This window comes from Miniopterus schreibersii, assembly GCF_964146895.1.
Source record: "Miniopterus schreibersii genome assembly, chromosome: 13".
NCBI classification, from domain to species: domain Eukaryota; kingdom Metazoa; phylum Chordata; class Mammalia; order Chiroptera; family Miniopteridae; genus Miniopterus; species Miniopterus schreibersii.
The window spans coordinates 28,530,894-28,555,538 of record NC_138113.1 but is presented as its reverse complement, the minus strand read 5'-3'; the positions used below and the strand labels follow the sequence as shown (position 1 = coordinate 28,555,538).

The 24,645-nt window shown below is 40.8% G+C and overlaps 1 protein-coding gene across 3 annotated transcripts in view; it reads right to left on the bottom strand.

Moving 5' to 3' along the window:
* Positions 1-473: 473 nt before the first annotated feature.
* The window catches only part of ACYP2 (acylphosphatase 2), a 77,782-nt gene continuing 53,610 nt past the window's right edge, over positions 474-24,645 (bottom strand). For 2 of the 3 annotated variants that reach the window (XM_081156710.1, XM_081156711.1), the window contains one exon: positions 485-1,071. In XM_081156710.1, coding sequence (XP_081012836.1) covers positions 957-1,071 — 115 coding nt within the window. In that variant the 3' untranslated portion in view covers positions 485-956. Of the gene's footprint in view, positions 1,072-24,645 lie in introns of all 3 variants that reach the window. The other variant, XM_081156709.1, reaches the window with a different exon arrangement.

The following is a 24,645-nucleotide window of genomic DNA, read 5'->3' as shown; positions in this document are numbered from 1 at the left end:
CCCCATTTCAGTCATGCTGGTGTGCCTTTTCACTTTGCTTATGTATTAAATTCTAGGAAAAATTTTTTTAATGATGGATTTCATTGTTTTAAAATTTTGGAAGTCATTGAAGAATATATGCAAGTATATACCCACAACATTTGAAATTCCCCAGTATTTTGTTTTCCTTTTTCAATAGTGTAACTCTGTGGTACAGAAATGAAACTTCTCCTTAAAATACTATTGCTTAAAAATCATTTACATGTGAAAATTCCCAAATGATAGGCCATGTTTGGGGGAAAGTATGATGTATTTAGACTCTCGGCCCTTTTCTGGGTAAGGGCTATCCATTGGGGGTGGTTGTTGATACAGATCTTGCTCTCCTGAAACCTTGGGTTCTCGTCAGTTGCCATCACTCATCTGTTCACTATACGGAACAATATGGTTCACGGAACGCATTAGGGGGCGCCAGCCCAGGTACTGAATCATGGTCTCACTTCATCAGAACTTAAAAATTTAACTCTTTATTGATATTATTTTACGGTTATACTGATCATCATATACATTTATATCCACTTACTGGTTCTTTTTGAGTAATTAAAATTACTCGACTTTAATAACAAATTATTTGGAAAGTTGTAGAATTTAATTCAGACAACAGTACATAAAAATAATTTTTAAATGGTTAACTTTATTTATGTCTAGCCTAGCCAAATAACATATAACATTCATTAGAATTAGTTTTCATGAGACAGGTTTAAATTAAATATTCATGTTAAATATTTTGTAATGACATTTTAAATTTTAGGATACTAATTTCTGCTTGTTAAAAACCTAGTTGAGTAAAACTATTCCAGTGTCTGACATTTTTAGTAATATACGTAATGTTGTAGTTTTCAGAACAGAGTTCCTTTTTTCACCCTATTTTGCTATTACCCTATAGTGTCTACTATGCAGTCTAAACATTATAATTTCTATTAGTATCGAATAGAAAAATTAGAATATTCAAGTTTAGAGATGGTTTTTTCATTGGAAAAGTCCGCGCGGTCAATGCGAGAACTAGGACTTCCAACCTTGCTCAGCCAGGACTTCCTACAAAAAAAATAAATAAATAAAAATTAACGTGGAAAGTATATCTAGACTAGCTAAAATGACCCCACAATGGGAATTTACTTTTACTATATCGGAATACCACAGACTTTAATATATAATTAAATATGGACAAAGAAAAGCTAAAAAATTAAGCACAGTCAACTACTGATGATTTCATATTGAGGTTATTTCTCCCCTCTTAAAACATCCAAAGCCATTATTACCTAGCTCTTGAGCTATACAAAAGGATTACAATATTTTTACAAAGAGGTAAGTAATAAAAATAATTCACCATTGTAATAATTCTCATTACCCAGCACATGGTAGATATGGTAGATGATATATATAGATACATATTATTTATTCCAATAGGGTGTCCCAAAAAATGTATACACACATTCTGAATAATTATAAAAGCAGTGTTTATTAAAATACACTTCATTTTGAAAATTGAGCTATCAGCTGTTAAAGTGTGTATACGTTTTTGGGAGACACCCTGAAGTTGACAACTCAGATAATACTGTTATGGATTTTCCAGAAACTTTTTACCTATTAATAATTAGTTGGGATAACAGAATAAGTGGAACAACAGGTTAATAATATGAGGCCATTTTATACAAGCGATGGCAGTTATCCCAGCTTTTATAGAAACATTCCACGACTTCTTTCATATCCCCAAAGTTCTTTCAGGTTGTGAAACTAGTGCTGTGTACAGCTGTGCAATAGCATGTTATCTCATTTAACCTTGAATTAAAAATATTTCCTAGGCTCAAGTTGTCTGATTAGCTGAAAATTACTTTAGGCATGAGAAGAATTCTAATGCTTCAAATTGCAATTGTGCTATATAACACTCTCTTTGGTACTTATTTGTGACAGTTTTACTGGGAAAGATGACTTTTCACTTTTTCTTCTTTTTGGAAGCTAAGCCCTGAGCAAATTTTATTTTCTTCAACTCATTTAATTGAAATCTTAAAAATGGAAATTGCATGTGTTGAAGAATAAAATTTAGGTATTATGAAATGGAGCTGATGACTTCAGTTTTACAAGTCAGATGTCCTTGAATCCTTCTAGAAAAGCCAGAAATAGAAGCTAACATTTATTGTGCACTAACTGCTCAGCAGTGTGCTAAGTTCTTTACATATACAATTTCCTTTAACCCTGTAAGCTATCGTCCATTATTACTCCTAAATTATTGATGAGGAAGGAGACACACAGAAGACTTAAATAACTTGTCCAGGGTAGTAGCAGTGGTCATGGTGACAAGTGATCAGATTCTGGGTATGTTTTGAAAGATACAGTCAAAAGATTTGCTGACAGATTGGATGTAGGTGAGAAAGAGAGGACTGAAGGATGGCATCAGGGTTATTGGCTTGAAAACTACTTGGATGGTGGTGTCATTTCCTGAAATGGAGAGGCTGTGAGAAAGCAGATCTGGGGAAGAGCAGAAGTTTAGTTTTGGAATGGGAGTTTGAGATGTCTACTCGACAGCTAAGTGAGATACTGAGTATGCAGTTGGATCTGTGAGTGGCTGGAGGAGATAAAACTTGGAATTTGTCTGTAAATAGATTAGAAAGCCATAAGATTGGATGGGATCACTAAGAAAATGAATATAGGTAGAAAAGGGAAGAGGTCCAAAGACTGCAGCTTCGGTCTACCCAAAGTGTTAAGAGCTCAGGAAGAAGCAGCAAGTGAGGAAAGCAAAGCGCCAGTGATGGAGGAGAAAAGCTGGGAGCGCATCACGTCCTGAGGGGCAAATGAAGCCCTCAGGGAACAGGGAGGCATCTGGCGGGTCAGTGCTGCTTGCAGGTCAAGCAAGGTGAGGACTGAGAATTGACCATTGCATTTAGCAACCCAGAGGTCACTGATGGCCTTGACAGGAGCAGTTTTGGTGGATTGAAAGCCATATTTGAGTGGGCTCAAGAGAGAATGGAGAGAGGGGAAATGGAACCAGTAATGGGTGGTGGGCATAGGAGCTGCAATGGACTAATCCACCCAAGCTGATAATGTATTTAACTGGTTGAAAGCCTGTCTGCCTACCTGTATGTAGCTGGTCTTTGACACCATCAAAACTTCACCGGCCAGACCTACGGCCAGGCCAGGGTGGAATGTGTGCCACTGGTGGGGGAGAATGGTCATGCTGTTAGGTGATTCAGCTCCATTTACAATGTGTGTGTCAAGGGGAGGGCCACTTTATGCTATGGCTCCACAATGCCTGGGCCACAGGCTTCTCAATAGGGATAGTCCATCTGCGGGGCAGACTGAACCATTCAATCAGATGTTTTCTGGAATGAGCAGTGGAATGGCCAGCTGCGCAACTGCGGTCTTACGTCTACTAGGGTAAGTTGAATGAACCATTCATTGGGGAGCCTCTGGTTTTGGTATCTTTTCCCTTGGACTGATCGGATCCTCCAATGTCCTGCCTAGAATATTTGTCTGGCTGTGCATGTTTGGGGACTTAACCTTCTTCCCACATTCAGTGTGTATCTTCCACTGAATTCCTCTGTTTTTAGCACTATAACTTTTTTCAGTTGTGCCTAGAAGACCTCTCCTGAACAGGAAATGCCGGCTTCCACCTGGGTGTGCGAGAATAACTGCTGATTAAACAGATTTTGAATCAGTTCTGTTTTTAACCCCACCTTTCCACCCACTGCCATCTGCCTGCACCTTGGGGGGTTCCACTGTGTTAAATGGGCCACTTCTCTGCTCCCTGCCGACCCCAGGCTCACAATCCAGGTCTGCGTCACCACTAGCTCATTTGCTGTACAGCAACAAAACTTTGGAAAGGAGAGTTTCTCTCCCATTCTTTGTTCTTGTGGATGGTTAAACTTTTTTTTTTTAAAAAATCCATTTTAGTCACACTTTTAGGTGGAGTTTAGGAGGAAACAGGTGAAACATATGTTCAGAATAGTAACATCTTTAACTGAAAGTATGGCTTTATCTTTAATCCATCTGGAATTATGAGATTGCATTTATGAAAAAGATATTTTAACTCTGGACGACTAGACATTTTCACCAGCACAACTATTACCATATACCAACTCTGTGTATATGTGTATCTTTCTAGACATTTTATTTGGCTCCATTGATATCTTTGGTTAATCCATAAACCAGGACCAAGCTATTTTAAGTATAGCCTTAGAATACATTTAATGACCAGTAGTCCCTACACTGCCCCCCCCCCATTAGTCTTCTGTTTCTGAATATCCTTGTTTGTCTTGTATAGTCTACTCGATTTTCGCATAATTTTGTCCAATCCCTTCAGATCCCCTTTTAAATCTTAAATTAATTCAGAGAGATCTGACATTCTAACAAACATTTAAACTTGTCATCAAGAGTAATAATTTTCTCTACTTTTTTATGTTCCTCATTCAAATTTTACACTTTGCTTAATTCTGGTCCTGTATACTTCTTGATAAGTTTATACTCAGACATATTCTACTTTTCTTGCTATCGTGAATAAGATGCTTTTTCATCATGTTCTTAAACTGGTGTATAGGGAAACCAGTGATCTCTTACATTGTGAACAGACGCCTTACTGAACTTCCTTAGTAGTATAATAGTTTTTCTTTTCTTGGGAGTTCCTTTTTGTATTTTTCCTGAATTCACCCTGTCAGTCAGTTGTTATCGCATTGCCTGGATAATTTCAAATTGCTCTTTATTTGAGGCTATCTAACCACACCTTGGCTACTTACATGTCTTCCAGAAAATTGCCCCAGTAAGTATGCAGAGAAAGAAACATTAGCAGGGTTCCCCCAGCCAAGGGGCCAGCCCGCAGGACCCTAATACACCACTCTGGCTCCAGCACGTTTTACCTATTAGCTTAGTAGACTCAATAAGTATTGAGTGGTGGTTGGATAGATGGGTGAATTATATTTGCTTGAAAGAGACTGAAGTCTGGTGTTTCTGCTGTAAATATGAATTTGCTTTGTCTGCATATAGCTTTCAGGTATTTTTATTTAAGAAACATGATCCATTGATGAACTTTCTTATTTTTTGTTTTTTTAAAGCCTAACAGAAGTCATGTTACTTGATAACCGTGTTCTTCCTTTAATATATTTTAAATGTCTTATGTAGAGATTTTGAAAAGGAAACCAATATTTATAAAGTCTGTTTATTTCTTATCAATTGTACAGTAATAGAAGAACGCATTTCATTATGGATGCCGTTCTTACCCATGTGATGAGGCCTCTGCACAGTTGTGAACACGCTGTTTTAGGGCATGCTAAAGGACAGTAATCTTGCATGTATTACTGTTAAGTATCCTTGACGCCATCTTTGCATTAAAGAAATGAATAAACACAGTGCTGGTAAGTGTTCAGTGACTAAGGAAAAAATCTATGCATCTAATAAATTAACTGTGCTGTGTTTTCCTGTTCAGGCAGTCACCAACTACACGGGCCCCTCAGGGTGCCCGCAGCATTCTAATTCTTTGGTGCAGATGGCACACATTTAGCTATCAAGGGCAGTAAGGGCCAGTCATGTGTGGCCTTGGCACAGCAAAGAGGCCAGCTGTAGCCTTCTAAAGTGCACTCAGGCTTCTGCCCTCCCAGAGGCCCTTCTTAGAATCCCCATCTAAAAGACCCCACCCTCAACCTGTTGTGTGCATCATGGAGATTATCACACCTGATAATCGCTGTGTCTGTGTAAGTGTTTATGCCCATCCACTGCGCACCCCTCCCCACGCGAACACAGATTCTGAGAAGGCAGGGTTGGAGTCTTATTCACGATTTATCCCCAGCCTCTATCATTGTGCCCAGTGGCAGCGGGCACTCAATTAGTAGATACTGAATGAATGCATCTGTGTCACCTGCCGCCGTCTTCCGGTCTGCAGCTCCCAGGGTCCTACACAGTCCACACGCACAACTGAATCCTGAGCAGGACCTTTCAACTCTGATCTTACCTCATATGACGCAAAGCCTTTCTGTGTGTGTGTGTGTGTGTGTGTGTGTGTGTGTGTGTGTACACGTCGGTGTTTTTTTACACTTTTCGAAAGGTAAACAAATAGGTGCTCTTATTACAGAAAATGATAATTTACTCATGACAGTTATTCCCCTAAAGGAAGTTGGAGGCCTATAGCTCTGGCCTATAGCTCTGACCTAACAACCTGAATATAAGCATGTAAACCAAGTTTATTTATAGAATCTGTTCATTTATTTTTCCCAGCCCCCCAATTTTACTGTATTTCTTGTGATTGTGAGTTTACTCATTATATAAACAGGCACGGTAACTGGCTTCACCCAGAGTTCAGGGTTAGTATTACAGCACCAGGGGGGTCCCAGTCCATCCTGCAAACCTGGTCACATGACATGCTGCCAGCTTAGTCAAGTTCAGTAAAGGTTGGCTGTATATGCTGACATATTGTGATTATCAAATAAAAATCCTTAGGCACTTTTCTTAGTATCCCAAAGATGTACAAATACCTACTATTATATTTGTCGTATTCATTCAGGATTTTAAAGCTTTTTAAAGAGAACAATCCTTCCAGCATAATCTTGCACGAAAGCTTAATGCTTACAGTGGAAGAGAAGTGCTTCTCCGAAGCAAGGGAACGGCTGGGGTGGGGGTGCAGAATCTCCCAGCTGCACCTCGGGCGCCTCTGGGGAATCCCAAAGGCTCTGAAGAGCTCAGCTAGAAAACTGCCCTATTAGCCCGTCACTGAGCAAGGCTCTCAGGGAGTGGAATCCGCGGAGAATCCATCATATGTAGAAGCGGAAATCGACACAGGACTCTTTTCTATAATTCAAGTCAGTCAGTGTTTCCCACAAAATGTAGTAAGCTCCTGAGGTGATATTAAAAATTCCATTTAACTTATATCTTCCCCTGAAACAAAGAGGTGAAATTAAAGCACTAGAAAGCCACGGTTAATAATTCATAGCAATTCTATTTCCTGGGACGAAAGTGGGGCAGCATAATCCTTTCGGATATCCCTGCAGCATCAGTATAAAATGTGGAGCAGAGCAAGACAGCAGACAGAAGCAGACAGCTAATGCAGTAAAAGCTCGTGCGGGGCGTGCTGGAAAAGACTCAGTTGCCTGCCCATCTCAAGCCTTCAAACTAGCATTAACAACAGAAGGATAGTTCATAATATTTTCGCTATTCTCCTCTCTTTAGCAAGTTTCCTTATTCAGTTACATGTGGGCAAAGAATGCCATGTACTTCTTTGTCAAGATAAGCATTTTAATGGCATTTGGATGTAATGTCTAACATTTCTGTCAGATATATGGCCCGTGATTCGTGAGGAGTGCAGTGGTTATCAAGGGAACCCCAGGACGTCCATAGCTAACCTGAGGCCAGATTCCTTATCTTTAAAATGGGGATAATACCTCATTGAGTTGTTGAAAGGATTAAAGAGAAAGTATGCAAATTGCCCAGTGCAATGTCTGACACATAGTAGGCCCTTAATAGCAGTTATTACAGTGTAACTGTTCTCTGTCTTTGCCAGTAATGGTGGCCAGCCTGTTCTACAAGCTCTGTGACCCTTCATCGAAGTCACACACTTGTAGTGCATTTCCACTAGTAATGCCCCTTGGTCTTGGCAGAGCAGCTCTCGGCTGCAGTGGGAAATGGCATGTCACGAACATCAGTGGGAGAGTCCGGAAGGCTACCTCCAGGCCGCAGCTATGCCCAGGACTCTGAGAACCAGCCCACTGGGAAAAGTGAAGGCATGACTGAAAGCTCTAGCTTCTCTGCCACACCAGTTTCCAGATCAACAAGGTGACAGATCTAATTTCTTTCCACTTTACAAAGTAGAAAGAAAAGTGCAAGTTGCACGGTGGTAACGTAAGTGGACTTTGGGATCATTCTTCTTGGATATGAATCCAGTTAGCACTTCTTAACTGGTCAGCGGGGGCAAGTTTCATAAACTCAGTGAGTGCCTCATCTGTAAAACAGAGTATGTTGCCTATCTCAGAGTTATTATGAAGATTGAGTGAGATCATCTGTGTAAAGTGTTCGGCACTATCTAGAAAATAGTAAACACTCAATAAATTTTAGCTATTGTATCAGTCAGGGTGCAGGTAATGAAAACCACCCTAGCTACATTAGAATGGAATTTAATATAAGGAATTAGGTTCTTACAAAATCACTGGGAGGGCTGGAAGAACAGATCTGTACTGGGCCTGTTAGAGCAACTCTGTAGAACTGGCTGCTAAAGTATCAAATGTCACAATCGTGACTCTCATGCACATACGACAGGTGTGAAAGATTTTAATTCAATGCATCAATTAATGAGGGAACCTAGAGGATGTTATGTCTGGTTCAGAGGAAAATTTAGATACACACACGTGTGTACACATACATATATACAAACATACAATCAGGAAGACTGAATTCAACTTGCTAATAGATGCAGCACATCCATGTAGAATCTAAAAATTCCTGAAAGCTCCACTAGACAATACCCAGAACCTCCCTGAAGGACACCGTGTAATTGCTGTTTGCAAGCCTTACACTATTTCTTTCTGATAGGCCCATTTGGGGAACTGCTGGGAATCAGAAGGCTGCCACCCAAATCTGCATTTATGAACACGCTACCCTAACTGCAGTCGAGGCTTCAGGAAACCCCCAGCAGAATTGTTGGCTCCAGAGCCACGTAATGTCTGCTAAATCATGATGTCAGCTAGATGGAGGACTCAGGCATTGCTGCTTCTCTCCCCACCTCAGTTCCAAGTTTCAGAGGAGGACTTCTGATTGATGAAACCTAAATCATATTTGACACTCCAGCTGCAAGGGAGTCAGGAAAACAGTTCCTACCTCTCCAGAGTCTGTGGTAAAGGAAAGGTACCAAGAAGAGCTTGGAACAGAGGTTGAGCAAGACAATAAACCATGTCTACCACTGCTATTATTCACTTAACCAGAACTTCAAATTCTACACTGGTATACAGAAGATGAGAAATATTTTTTTCTAGTATCATACGTAGCAACACTTTTATGGATTCTGTCAGATCTTGAGTTCTCAGCACTAGAAAAGAATTCCCAAGGACCACCACCAGTGAAGGGTCAGGTGGAAAAGGAGAAGCAGACGGAGGACAGGTAGAAAGAATGAACAGGGAAGTGGGAGATGACCACAAGGTGTGGCGTTAGGAAAACTAAGGGCACAGTATTTTAAGGAGACAGCAGTCAACATCCAAGTGCTGCTGAGACCCAAGTAAGATGTGAACTGAAAAGTGCTTTGGGGACCTTAGCAGGGTCAGCTTCAGAGAAGTGGTGGTGGGAGGAAGCCAGATTAGAATGGTTTTAAGAGTGAGGGGAAGTGAACAAACGGAGACAGCAAGAACAGATCCAACTTTTTGCTGACTATGAAGGAGAGGAGAGACCCTAAGCAACTTCACACATCTTCAAGGTTCTGTTCTTGGCAAGCCAAGCCTGCCTGGATTCTGGGTCCAATGCCTTCCAATATTTACGAGCACCCTGTCTCAGGACAGTCTTTGAGGAAGATTGCCTTAAGGACACACAGTCTAAGTTTTCTGTTCCAGATGTTAAGATCTGTTCCTACATGAAGCCAAATGAAAAGGAGTTGGCCAGACTCCCCTGCATTTTCCATCCTCCCCTGACCTCGCCGCCCTCCTCCCAACATGCTCATAAGCAAATTGAGTGTTTGGGCTGATGCCATCAGCTGATAGTTTAGAGCCAAAGGGTGACCCACCCTGAGCAGAGGTCATTATTTTAGACTTTTTTAAAAGCCCTGTTCCTGGCTCTCTGTTATCTCCCACCTTTGCTTTTCTTTTTTAATCCTTTCTCCCTTAAATGCATGCTCTCCTGTTACCGGTTTACATACCTTCCAACTCACTTTACATCCTGTTGGCTACAAAGAGAGGTATAAACACACAACTGTGAGGTTATTTTTTTCTTCTTGCTGATACTGTTTCTCTGATTTTATAATAGAAATTATTGGGAGGGGGGGATAGAAATTTATTTATGGAATTTTGCTTTACAACTAACTTTCTTAGATATTTTTTCCATTAAAGTGAGGTATGTATGCATCGTTCTGAGGTCATAAAAAAGTATCTTCCGGAGGCCATCGGTCTCCAGCTTTGCCCTTCGGGCCTAGGCTCTCAGTGGCAGCCCGCGGGCAGAGCTTCCCTGTGGCTGCGGGGAGGGGGCGGGAGCGTGGCCCCAGGCCCAGCGGGCTCGGCCCTGGGAGCCCCCAACAGATGCCCGCAGGCTTTACAGGCAAACGCATAAAGCGTCCCTCTCTGCCGGCCGCTCTGAAAATAACTTGTGCAGGATTAAATCAAAGCGGTGGTTTGAAGGCAGAATGGAGAGGTAACTAATGACACAAGAACCACTAGAAAAGCAAACGATTCACAAGGCTGAAAATCAGAAGGGAAAAAAAATTAATGTGTCAAAGGCTGTTGGGCTGTGTTTTAAGGGTCATCTGTGACAGGGCATCTTGTACATGTTGATGACCCTGAAATGGGGCTTTCCGCGTGCCTTTAAATATTTGATTAGAATTCAAAATAGTGAAACTCCTCTTCCTGGACGTGTCTCACAGTTAGGGAAATGGCTTATCTTTTCAACCTCCCAGGATTTTTAAAAAATTATTCTTTTTAGAGTCTCATTTTCCCCTAGGGAGGGGGTTTTATTTTGAAATTCAAGTGCGTGACTCAGTTACAGGGAGGCTCACAACAGGAGGCAAGAATGCCATCGTGATGTTTCAGTTCCTAAGTGGTCACCTGCAGTTGGTACTTGAATATTATACTCTGGATATTTTTTTCAGTGTTAATGTGTTAAATGCTCATAAATTTCAGTCTGTTATACAAAGAGAGATTCCAAACACAGCCATTTCCTACGAAAATGTTTTTCTTTTTTGCTCATAAAAATCCATGCCAACTTGTCTCCTTCTTTTACAAAAGTAAAGAACACAATAGAAGGTGAAGAAGGAAGTATCTATCTTTCTAATATTAATGATTGTTTTGTAGGTAGTTAAAAAAGTCATTGCTAAATCCCAATAAATGTGTTTCTGCCTAAACTTTGAAAACAAAAAATTGAGTGTACTGTTGTCACCCTCATAACAAAAATTTAAATAGCGTGCGCTTGTTGACTGACTTAAAACTGTTGTTTTTCATAAAGAAATCTAATTAACAGCTTGATGAATCTCAGACAAATAAAAAGACATTCATATATTCAAGTAGCCTATTTAGTGGGAAGTGACAAAGTGAAAGAGGGAAGGATTGGAAGCTAAAAGGAAGAAGAGAGAAAAAGACTTAATTGAGGAGGCTGAGAAACATGTAATGAGCCCCTCTAAGAAAAATTCTTCATAATTGTAATGTTGCATTATAAGATATGCTCAATCTCTCTGACACTGTTAATAAAATGACGAAAGAATGTCTAGTCACCAGAATCAAAATGCAATTTAATTAATTATATTGCATTCCCCTCTTCTGAACTGAAAGCTACTTCACAGCAGACAGATGGCTGCCACGTTGTTTTGCAATGACTTTCGGGTAGGGCTGCTCAATGGCCTACGAGCCCAAGCTCACGGGGCGACTGGTATGCTTGCATTTGGACAGGATTAAAAGTCGGAGGTCTCAGGAGTTACGACAAGGAAGTGGAAGCTAGAAGAAGGGTCCTCTGTGGAAGAAGCTGGACTCCCCACCATGGGGTCTAGAGAGTGCTGTTTGCCCCCCGCAGTCAAGCAGAGGACTGTTTGGGAGCCTCTTCTGGTTGCACACAGTTTCCTGCCGCAGCTAAACTTGCATCCAAGAAAGAAACTAGCTGGGACTTCCTGTAGAAATCCCATGAGGCATCATTACACTGGTGGAAATGCCAGTGGTCTTTGGTCTAGGAAACTGATCTTAAAAGCTTCCTATGCAATGATCAAGTTTAGGGGAATAAATACTTGCTAACCACATTCAGAGGAGATCGATATATAAAATAGAACCCCATGCATTCATTTATATCGGGCACTGTACTTGTCCAATTTATCATCCATCTGTTTATGCAAGAATGTTCCCATTGAGGAAGAGCACTGAGATGGAATTATATAGATCGCTCTTTCTCCAGCCTACACATATTTGGTCTAGAAAACACTGATGAAGTGGTAACATGGATCGCCTCTTTACAAACTGCACTACCCACTGCTTCTCACTTAACACGTCATTGCCTCGGACAGGTTAGTGAGGATACGGTTTTCTTTTCAGTTACCTTGTCTTGTCCGCTCTCTGGTCACCCAGATTATACTGAAACACATTCCAGTCTGCTCTCGTTTCCAGGGCAAAGACATGGAAAAACCTATCACTTACTGTACCATATTACAAACCACATTTAAGGAAATGCGCTTTGAAAGGGGTTATTCTAATTCAATTCGGTTTTGGAAAGAATTCCTGTTATATCTCCTAGATGAGGAAAAGGTGAAGGAACTTAAGCCCTTTCTAACCAGTACCCACAGTAGTAGGTGCCTGCAAGAATGCGTCCTTCAAGATGGCCAGCAGGCAAACACTGTGCTCACCTCCTCCCAAGACCGCATCAAGATTACAACTAAATTATAGAAGCACCATCGAGAACCACCTGAGGACCAGCTGAACAGGACATACAGCAGCAGCTACATGGAGACCGCTGGGAGGGGTGGAGACACAGACAGCAGGTCCCCAGGGTGTGGTGAATAAAAGTCAGGGGGAATACCTTTGCTGCAGACGTCCCCCTGAAGAGTGAGGGGTCCCAGTCCCACACCAGGCCCCCCAGCCCGGGGCTACAGTGCCAGGAGGAGGAATCCCCACAACATCTGGCTGTGAGAACCAGTGGAGAGGTTGCGTCTGAGTGAGGGAGAGGACAGCTGGAGACCTAAGCATCCTCTTGGGGACCCGTGCATGGACTTGCTCACTCGCAAACACTCTCCTAAGCTCCAGCGAAGGAACAGTGGCTCAGAAAGCACCCAGACACACACAGGAAAGTATTAAATTGACTTAATTCAGGGGGAGGGCTGGAGGGGCAGGGACACCTCTCTCTGGAATGGAAGCACTGGCAGGTCTATTGCTCCTTTGTTGAGCCCCTCCCCAAACTCTGCTCTCCATTAACCTAAAAATAGCCATGGGGGCCCTGGCCAGGCAGCTCATTTGGTTACAGCATCATCCCAACACCAAGCTTGTGGGTTTGATCCCTGGTCAGGGCACATACAAGAAGCAACCAATGAATACATTTTTTGCCTCCCTTTCTCTCTCTCTAAAATCAATCAATGAAATTTTTTTCAAAAAAAGTCATGGGGATGTAAACTATGGTATAGGGAATACAATACAATAATATAATTACGTATGGTGTCAGATGAATACTAGACTTATCGGGGATGATCACTATGTAAATTATATAAATGTTTAATCACCATCTTTTATACCTGAAACTAATATGTTTGTCAACTGTAATTAAAAAATTTTAAAGATTACATATAAAAAAGATTACCAGTATATATAAAAAGGAAAAGACTGTTACCAGTCTGGTTTTCTTATCCAGCAAATGTTTGTTTCCTTCCAGTGGTCTCACTGGGGGTGACTAGCTCAGTGTAGTTGGCTAATCACTTGAAAGCAAGTCAAATGTTTTGGTCTGTTAAGTATTTATTCAGTGCTTTTTCTTAAACATTCATAGGGATATATGGGGGGGAACATGTGACCTAAACTAAGACCAAATCAAGCAGAATTGTGTTCCAGCTCAGAACTAATTTCTTGAAATTTGACAACAAACAGGGTGACCTGCTTACCTCAGAGAAAAATAAAGGCTGGAGCTGGCAGAGGACACAAAGGAGGCTTAGGATAGGGGCTGGGAATTGTCTGAAAAGGCTAATTAATGCTGATTTTTAGTTCCCGGTCGTCCCTGATGGTAGAGTTTGCTGGTCATTTATTTTTTTATTTAAATCCCCAGATCCCTGCCCTCCCGCCCCCCTCTCCCCAAGGCATGGGAGTTGTACTCTGAAGGATTTGGAAAACTTGGATATTCTTCTATTCTTTCATAAGAGATTCTGATTTACTACTGAAGTCAAATTTTTGAGGCAAAAATACTCAAATTAACAAATTTCATTTCCAAGAGAACTGGGGTCTCCTAGGTAATGAATTATTAATAAAACCAATAAAATGAATAGCAGCAGTCACTTTGGCCTCTGCGTGGGGCACAGGATATGTCAGTGTACAACTGACAATAAACAACAGTTAAGCTTGCAAATTATGTTGCTTGCTTCTGTTATAACTCATTCATTCTAAGGAAGACAATAATTAGATGGTGGGTATAATTACTATTTTTATAACTCTTTCTTATGCAAACAAATTTCATTAAATTTGTGTAATGGGGAACAAGTGGAACCTGTTAAAACATTTTTATAAACATCTAAGTTCTGTGTTACTTCCATCTATATTTAACTCCTTAGAAAATGACTCCACAATCAAGATCTTCCTGGTTCTCTAACCAGGAGTTACAACACTCTCATTTACAAGAATATGGTTTTGATTTTGGCTTTTATATTTTACTTCATGATACCAGAGCCTAGAATTAACTTCCACATCACAAAAAAAATGAGCACATGCATTTCACCAAATTCTAGCTCTGGTAATTTCTGTCACAGGATGCCTTTGCTACCCTAATTCTAAGAAGATGGGGAGTCTCAACCAACTGAAGTTGGTCCAGCCCTCACCATCAGTCTGCTCTTCCCTTTCCATCATTAGACTAATAACTTGCACCTCTCAGCCTATTGATTGAGACACTGGTATCCACAGAACATCTATGTACAGTGCCCCGTACCTGTGCTCTTGATTTACTTTGTACATGGTTATTTATTTTATTATTTATTTATTTTTAATGGATTTCAGAGAGAGGAAGGGGGAAAGAGAGAGAGAGAGAAACATCAATGATGAGAGGCATTGATCGGCTGCCTCCTGCACACCCCCTGCTGGGGATCGAGCCCGCAACCCGGGCACCTGCCCTGACGGGGAAACGAACCTCGATCTCCTGGTTCACGGGTCGACGCTCAACCACTGAGCCATGCCAGATAGGCCATGGTACTTAACTTACTTAATTCAGTTCATCAAATTATCTAAATATGACCCAGCAATCCCATTTCTGGGTATTTCTCCAAAAGGATGGAAAGCAAGATCTCAAAGAGATATTTGCATTTTCATGTTCATTGCAACACTATTCACAGTAGTCAAGATATGGAAACAACCAAAATGTCTATTGATAGATAAGTGGACAAAGAAAATGTGAGATACACACACACACACACACACACACACACTCTGGTGGTTGTCAGGAACTGGGGGAGGGAGGAGATGAGGAGTTACTAATCCGCTAGCATTAAGTCTCAGTTAAGCAAGACGAATCCATTGGAGAGCTCTGCGGCCCAGCACAGCACCCAGCAAGTCAGCATCACTGAGGTGGCTACAGAGCCACTCCGGGGGGAGCACACGAGGGCACGCGCTGGGCAGGCCAGGGTGTATTTCAGAATGAAAATGCTGGGCGCCCATGGCAGGTAGATGGAGGGAGTAAAAATTAAAAACAGCACATTTATCACTGTAATTTCTTTACAGGAACTTCCCTAACAAGGAAGAGTGGGTGGGCATGTAAGCTACTGAAGTTTGGCTTCCTTCTTCTTTTCCAAAAAGGGACATGTGATACATAAATATAAAACCCATAGCAACTATGTAAACTACTATAATACAGACAGTGTAGTTAGGGATGTGCATACTGTTGCATTCTATTATTTGGCTAAACATTAACTAATAAAAAATATATTAAATCAGAACTTATTTTGTCCTTAACAAACAGGCAAATCAAGCAGGGCTTGGATATTCATTGTAAAACAGTACGTGCTGACATTCCAAATTCACCTAAATGGAATTCACTTAATATGTTAGATTCTATAAGTCTGCATAATCATTTCTTAGAGCTTACTATTCCTTGGAAAAGTGCTGATCAGCACTCAGAGCTATCAGTTTCTCCTGGTGAGAGCCCAGGGAAGCATGGCCCTGGGATCAGGGACATAAAGCCCTGGACGGTTTCCCGATTCCTATCTTACTCTAGGACTTAAGGGGAAATGTTAAAAAATGGGTTTCTTTCCTGATCTAACACCAGAAGCTAAAAATAGTTGAGCAGTACTAGTATCCTTTCAAAATGGGAAAACTGTTGAAAACATGAGATTTTCACGTCTGTTAAACAGTCCCACAGAGCTAGACCCTGGTTTCCTGTGGTTGGGAGCGACATGGGAGATACATGGCAGACAGTGAGATACTGTTACCAAAAAGTGCGCTGGGATTTAGCTCCCATTGGCCTGGCTCTCTAACTCTGCAACTTAAGGGCTTACATAGAATTAACATGAAAAAATACAGAAGAGCAGCCAGGACAGTCATCCAGTAGAGCAAGATCCTTTTAACTCAGGGTTGAAAGAAACTCTATTGGAGCATTTACTAAGCCCAAGGTTATTTAGGTGAGGTTTTTTTCTCCTTTCATGTCTTACCTTGTACAGAACTTTAAAATAATATTAGGACGCCTGAAACACAGACTAGGGAATTCAGGACCATCTCAGTTCAGGTTGCCATGACATTTTCTGTAACCGAGCCCTGTACCTTCTCTTGCACACTAAAATAACATTGAGAATGTAAAAATTATCCACACTAAGGATAAGTTACTACCAAAATTTAATTAACATGGTGCTTTCCTTTTCCTGTTCTGGGACAATAAAGCTAAATGCTATCACAAAGTGGTCAAAATAACTGGAAGTCAAGACATTTTGTGACCATTTCCTGTTCCTCCAGTTGAAACTGAATGTGGATGTTGACTTCGTGGAAGGCTATGGAAAGCACCCCTGGTGGTCTGTGCTCTGGCAGCATAAAAACAGTTTGAATCCGTATGGCTTCCCCCGCCCAAGCTGCCTTCTGAAAAACTTACTAAGTTTTAAAAATCTGACATTCTAGGTTTAAGGAATTTTCAACAAAAAAAATAATGTTTCACTTCTCCAGATTTTCCTTTTAGTTTCAGAAAACAATAATTTTATAGTTTCAATATGATGCTGGTCTTTGTGACACCCAAGAGACAAAACCAGACGCCGGTGCATGCTGCAAATTCCTGTTTTTATTCCAAAAATAACCTTTGTCACTATTGGCAGTGCAGGTCTTCCCGCCCTCCCCACTTTGGATGGGGATAGTGGAGGGGGCAGGAAGGTTGTTGGGATATCTACTAGGAAGTTTTCGGCATAAAGATTTAGAAATGTTAACTAATGACTTCAGTGAGATTTTAAGTTCAAAACCAGTAACTACAAAATCCACATATTCTATGCCTCCTGAGGGCTGTATATCTTTCATTGGATTTTTTTTTTTTTTTGCATAAAAAGAGAACACTATTAAATAATGCACAAGTAATTGTATTTTATCTTCTAAGGGTACATTTAAAACACTGTGTGTTTAAATCGTAGACAGGAACGTAAGATTTAGTAGTTCTCTATTGTGTGCCCAAATAAAGATGTTAAGACATGCTCCCCATAGTTCGTCATTTATTCAAAATTCGGTTTGGACAGGCTCTAGTTTTATTAGATTTGAATAGTCAGTTTTGTCATTTTGTTGCTATAACAGCAGCACAAAGGTAAAAACAGGCCAAACAACTGTTAGAGAGAAGTCTGCCTACCACAGCTCTCACCTTGATCCTTCTAGGCTTCCTGCTTTCCTAACCTCAATGCTTTGTTCTGTTCAGATGAGAACAAGCTGACCCGGGCTAAGCATCTTCCTGTGAAAAGGCTCATGATAAATGCAATCTTTATAAAAGAAATAGGAACCCATGAGATTTTAGGGGCCCCACAGGCGCTTATATTCTAGCATTGAAAATGTGCTGTGAAAAATCATTAAGACGATTTTCTTTGTTTAACTCGTTCATTTTACATCAACAAATGTTCACTGAGCACTTGTTACCTGCAAAGCAATTGGAGTGATTCGAGAATGTGGAAAGTATAGTCACTGTCTTTGAAGAATTTGCAGTCTTGAAGAAAACAAATGAATCCTGTGATGTGCATTTAACAAAGTCAGGCTGGGTCATTTATCTGCCCTTTCTCTGTACGGGTGAGGGAGCTACAGCCCAGAGAGGTGGAGTGACCTGGCCGAAGCACGTCGCTGGCGCAGCCATCACTGGGAGAAGGGAAAGACCACTGGGCGTCGAACAAGCCGCTCACTCCATCACTCACTCTTTATGTGATCTTGGACAAATTACTTAACCCGCTGAGCTAAACCAGGCCTCAGAGGGCTACCCTGGGTTAAAGGTTTATGAGAATGGGAGCAGACGGCCTTACGCAGAAGTGTGAAGCATGCGGACAACAGAAGGATGAAAGTGAACTGAATCAGCTTCTCGATGCCTCCCAGTTCCTGGAGGACCCGCGGCCAAGTTCAGTGGTGAGCGCAGCCCCGGGTGTGATAAACCTGCCGGCTCCAGGGCCCCGGAGCCACAGGCCCCGCCTTTCATACACCAGCTGCCACAGTTGGGCACTTTGGTGTCCCATTTCTTACTGCTTTAGACACAGCACGGCACAGCCTCGGCCTGCTGTACCACCCAATTTGTTTCCTCACCTGTGATTTTAATAATATATATACTCTGTTGGCCTATGGAAAGTGCCTGGAGCGGTGCCTAATGCAGAGAAGAAACTTCCTAGATGGCTTTCTTAGCTGAGGAACTGAAAGGAGGATTCAGATTTCCCGACTCTCCAGCCTAATGCTCTTTTCAATGCACAAAAAATGGCAACTGCCATTTCGTGGGTGTTCACTTTGTGCCAGTGGAATGACACATTAAAGGGTGAGATAAAAGTATGATTATCTGCCGAAAGCACTGCATGTCTAGAAAGCCTAGGCAGTAAAGTCTTGCACATCTCTCGGAGCAATATTTTCTCTGATATGTCTTTGTGAAAGGGAAACAAAGGAAAAAATAAACAGTGGAACTACATCAAACTAAAATGTTTTTGCACAGCAAAGAAAACATCAACAAAATAAAAAGAGAACCCACTGAATGGGAAAACATATTCTGATAAGGGGTTAATATCCAAAATTTATAAAGAACTTATAAAACTCAACACTAAAAAAAATCCAATTAAAAAATGGTCAAAGGACCTGAATAGACACTGCTCCAAAAAGGACATACAGACATATAAAAAGATGCTCAACATCACCAACCATGAGAAATGCAAATTAAAACCACAGTAAGACTTCACCTTACACATGTCAGAATGGCTGCCACCAACAAACAAGTGTTGATGATGATTCAGAGAAAAGGGAACCCTTGTGCACTGTTAGTAGAACTGCGCACTGGTGCAGCCCCTACGGAAAAGAGTATGGAAATTCTTCTAAACCTAAGAACTACCATACAACCCAGAAATTCCACTTCTGGGTATTCATCTGAAAAACACACACACTAATCTGAAAAGATGTGTATCTCTATGTTCATTGCAGCATTACTTACAATAGTCAGGATATGGAAGCGACTTTGGTGCCCATCAATAGATAAATGGATAAAGAAGATATTATATATATATATGCATGCAACAGGATATTACACAGCAATAAAAAAGAATGAAACCTTGCTTTCTGCAACAGCATGCATAGACCTAGAGGGTATTATGGTAAGTGAAATAAGCCAGGCAGAGAAAGACAAATACCATACAGTTTCACTTATATGTAGAATTTAAAACAAAACAAAAACAGATTAATAGAAACAGAGACCAAAGGGATGGTTATCTGAAGGAAGGGGATGGGGGGATAGGTGAAAAGGTGAAGAAGAACATAGTCAATAATGTTGTGATGTTTGCACAGTGACAGATTACTAGAATTAGTGAGGTAATCACCTTGTAAGGTATAAAAATGTCAAATCACTATATTGTACATCTGAAACTAATATAACTAATATAATATTGTCTACCAACTATACTTAAATACAAATGAAAATTTTAAGGGAAGTTCCCTTATCTTTCTGGCCTGTATTTGCCTTTTAAAGATGCCCTGAGTCCTTCATGGAATGAATGGAATTATGTGTAAAGAAGTAGAGACACCGAGTTCCTTAATCATAGCACCTAAATGAAAATTTTCATTTACTAAAATTGGAGAAAATACAAAAAGGAAAACACACTTATTCAACCCTGGCTTTATGACTTTATAGTCCACAACCTCATTTCAACTATTTGCTATAGTTCATATTTAAACTTTTGAAAATGAAAATGAATCTCAGTTGAAAAGTTCAGGTAGGGAGGAAGAGGCATTTTAAAGGAATTAAATATTGTGGCTCTGGCTCAAAGTAACTATAGTCAGAAGAAAATCAATGCTTTCCACATTGTGTCTTAGGCAGTGTCAGTGACTAGAGTTTTCTGTATGTGTGTTTTTTAAACACTCCTTGAAATCAATAAGTGTAATATAAGCATTACTTGGAGTTTATTTGAATTTCAACAGCTATCAACAGATGTGCTTAGGATGGATAGGGCCCCGATTCCCAAGCAGCACAATACTTTAAATGTATTTTAGATTCTGAAATGAGAGCCGATTCCAGGAAGACAGCTCTGAACCTTTTCCCCAGCTGCAGAAATAACTCCTCTGTGGTTGCCCCTCTGACTTACACCAAGGGAAGCTGCATGAAAAGATGTGCTTTTGCCAATAATCATTTTACCATGGAACCCACAAGTGGAAAAATAAATTGTTGGCTTCTCTTCAGAAAACCTATTCTCACATCTCCCAGAACCAGGTAGATAAATAAAGAAAATATCGTTCTTTTTAATTCCTTTCTCATTTTCCAAAATGATTTTTTCATATTTGTATTACTTCAGCAAGCTTATAAGACAGGGCTTATCTGTTAACAATTAAGTCACTATTAACTTTCTCTAAAATAAGTAATTCACTCAAGTTTCTGGGGCTGAATTAAGGTTCTGGGGCTGTTCCCCACTTCCCCACTGCCAATTTCTTGGGACTTTGCTCCGATGGTTAATTCCCACTTGCCTAAACCAATTCATTCTCCTTCCCTCTGGTTTCTACCCTTCACTTTAGGATGTACAAACCTCTCTCAATGGGAAGTGAAAAGCTCTAACCTGAATTCACCTCTAGCTATTGCCCTTATTTCTTCCCTTCGCACCCAAGCTTCCGGAGCTGACAAATCCCTATTAAGTCAAATGGAAACTCTGACTTTGCTTTCAGACATAATAACAATGACTTTATTAGGTGCCTCTCTCTGCCAGGCACTCTTACAGACCTTAATTTTTTTTCTCGATTAAAATGCATGAATAATTCATGTTCATTATAACAAATCAAATAATACAGAAACAAATAAAGACAGCATCAATGCCTCCGCCGCCCAACCTCCCTATCTTATTTGTCACAACCACCACGAGAGATAAAAATTATTGACCCTATTTTATAGATGAGAAAATTGAGCCTGAAAAAGGCTCAGAGTATATATCCTACAGTGTCTAAGAGGAAGAGCTTTGGGCTCTGATTGCCTGGGTCCATTTCTTGACTGCCATTTACTATGTGTCCATGAGCAAATTACTTATAATTTCTGCACCTCAGTTTTCATATCTGTAAAATGGGGCTAATGATAGTACCACATTCATAGGATGTAGTCAGAATGTAATGTGCCAAACATAAAAATATCAAAAATATATTTTTAAATGACAGCTGAGAAGAAAATACTAGGAATCAGGGCAAAACTCTGTTCACCATTCTGCCACTACTGTAGAGTAAAAAGTAGTATAATACAGGATCTGTGACATAAAATAATATGAAATTCTAAAGCATCTGCCTTCTTACTGATTTTAGCCAAAGGTGGTGCTGCTATATAGTTAACATTGGCCCTAGAGTACAGACCCAGCTTTAAATCTCCTGTCATCAGTTTACATTACTTAATGCTACTCCCGTGTCATTCCCCCTCATTTCTCAAGGAGTTTACCTTCTGGCTCATTCTCACTTCTCTCTAGTCTTGTCTTCCAGTGATTTCAATACACACAGAGGCGACCCTTCCCTCCCTGGCCTCTTGAGTCCCTGACCTCCTCCCCTGCATGACCTCATTCTGTTTGCCTCCCTAGAGCCACCTTGATGAATGAGTAGGGTTCTGACCAACCCCCTGCCGCCTACTCTCGGACCACCACCTCTCATCCTTCCAACTCACTCTGCTTCGTGACCCCAGTGACCCTTCAATTTCCTGGGTCTTCCAATCCATTGATCAGGCCACCCTTTTACTGCCCCTCGTCCCTGTATGTCCTCTATTCCTCCATCGTAAATTCTGAGATCAATTATTGTGACCATTCTATTGCCCTTCTCGTTTCAGCTCTGATCCAGCTGCTCAATCATTCTGCACCTGTAACTGAATGTGACTGAAAAATATTCACAGACCTGCTTATGGGCCTCACTTGAAATTCGTGACCTGAATGCTGTTGGACAGTCATACCACATGTCATAGCCCAGTCACTCTCCTGTTCGCTAGACAAGTATTCCATGGCTCTTTTGCCTCTGAGACACACTGCCTCTCCTCTCCTCTCCTCACCTCACCCTCACCCGATAATCCTACCTTCTACTTTACCGAGAACCCTGAAGCAATCAAAAGAGAATTTCACAGATTCCACTGTCACTTTGACTCACCGACCAACATACACACCTTAATATTTTGCCTTCCTGCTGGTTCCCATAGATTAACCCCTTGCGGTCGTATTAAATTTGGACATGGGTGTCGTACTGGTCGGAATTAAGAGCTTTCAGAGAGATTATGAACTGATACATGAATGGAGTTAAGATTCGTACGGTTCCTTGCTGTGGTGGCTGAGAGCAGACATACGACCGGAACGGTAAAAAAGCTTTGGTGGCTGAGAGTAGACAAACTACCGCAAAGGGTTAAGCTGTCAAGCTCCTATCTAAAGCCAACTCCTCCTTCCCCTCCATTCAGGCCCTAGACTCCATCTGCTCTCACCTATTCAAGGACATCCCTCCAATGATTCTCTTTAATTTTCGCTCCCTACTGAATCATTCACATCAGCATGCACACATACTTCTTTTTCTTCCATTTGAAAAACATTTTCTTTGACCACTCTCTCTCTCCATCTGCCATCATCCCATTTCTTTGGAGCAAAAGTCCTCAAGAGTCATTTATACTTGCTGACTTGTTTCCATTTTGTCCCTTCCCATTTTCTCTTAAATTCCTTAGAGCCAAACTGTCACCCTACCACTCCTCCAAAACAGTTCTTGTCAAGTGGTGACCCCATTTCTTTATTTTCTTTTGGAGCAAATTCCTCAAAAGAATTAATATTCACTGTCTCAAATTTCTTTCCTCCCATTCCCTTTCAAACCTATTCCAACCCCCACCACTTCACGGAAAGGGCTCTTATTGAGTCACCAGTAACCCTTTGGTTGTAAAATCCAATGTCAATTCTAAGCCCTTATTTTACTTGACCCATCAGCACTACATCACAGTTGTAACACTACACACGTGGCTTCCAGCACATTGCACACTCTCAGATTCCCTCCTCCCTCCCTGGTCTCTTAAGTCTCCTCTGCTGGTTCTTCTCCTGCCTGACCTTATAACATTGGAAACCCCAGGGCTCAGTCTGTCGATACTCACACCTTTGGTGATTTCATCCAGCCCTCTGGCCTTAATTATCATGTATACTAATTATTCCAAAGTATGTATCTCTGTCCCGGACTTCTCCTGAGCTCCAGACTCATCCTGCCCACTTAGTATCTCAACTCTGTTGTCCAATAGTCATCTCAAACTTAACATGTCCAAAAGCAAACTACTGGTTTTCCTGCAAGGATCTGCTTCATCACAGCCTTCCCTATTTCTGCTTCTGGCAACTCCATCCTACCAGCTGTTCAGGTCAAAATCCATGGAATCATCCTCAACTTCTCTTTCTCTTATATCCCATATCTAATTCATCATGAAATGCTGGCTCTACCATCATATTAAATACGTGCCCATTACCTGACCACCCTATTAAACTACAATCTCTGCCCTATTCCCTATATCCAGAACTCTCAGTACCCTTACTCAACTCTACCTATTGTTTTTTTCCGTAGCACTTATCACTCTCTAATATGTTTTATTGTCATTGTTATTGTTGTATTTGCATTTCTCCTCTGCTTGGGATATATTGGTTGTGGGATCGGTCCTCTGTCAGAGTGAGTATGGGAGGCAACCAATAGATGTTTCTCTCTCACATCAATGTTTCTCTCTCCCCCTCTTCCTTCGTCTCTCTCAAAAATCAATAAAAACATATTTTTTAAAAAGAGAAACAGGCAACTTTGGGTGGTTTTTTATTTATGTGTAAGATTCATATTGTGCCCTTATTTCACTAATATTTAGTAAAATCCTTTTACCTTCTCTGTTTCTGCTTACTGGGAAGATTCAGCTGTATCAATTTTCTTTTGCTTTCAATCAGGATTATCTGGAAGAATATCAGTCTCTTTCCTGTATAAGATAGACTTACACAAATATTCATAACAGTTTTCAACTGGTTTCTGTTAAAACTGTATCTTTAGAAATATAATTCAAATAACCTGGTCTTGTTAGACACTGAAGACTCTGGAAATTGTCTTCATGGAAAAATAACCCAAAAAAGCTGTGGCTATAATTGTCTAGACAATTTACTCGTTTCCTAAGTAG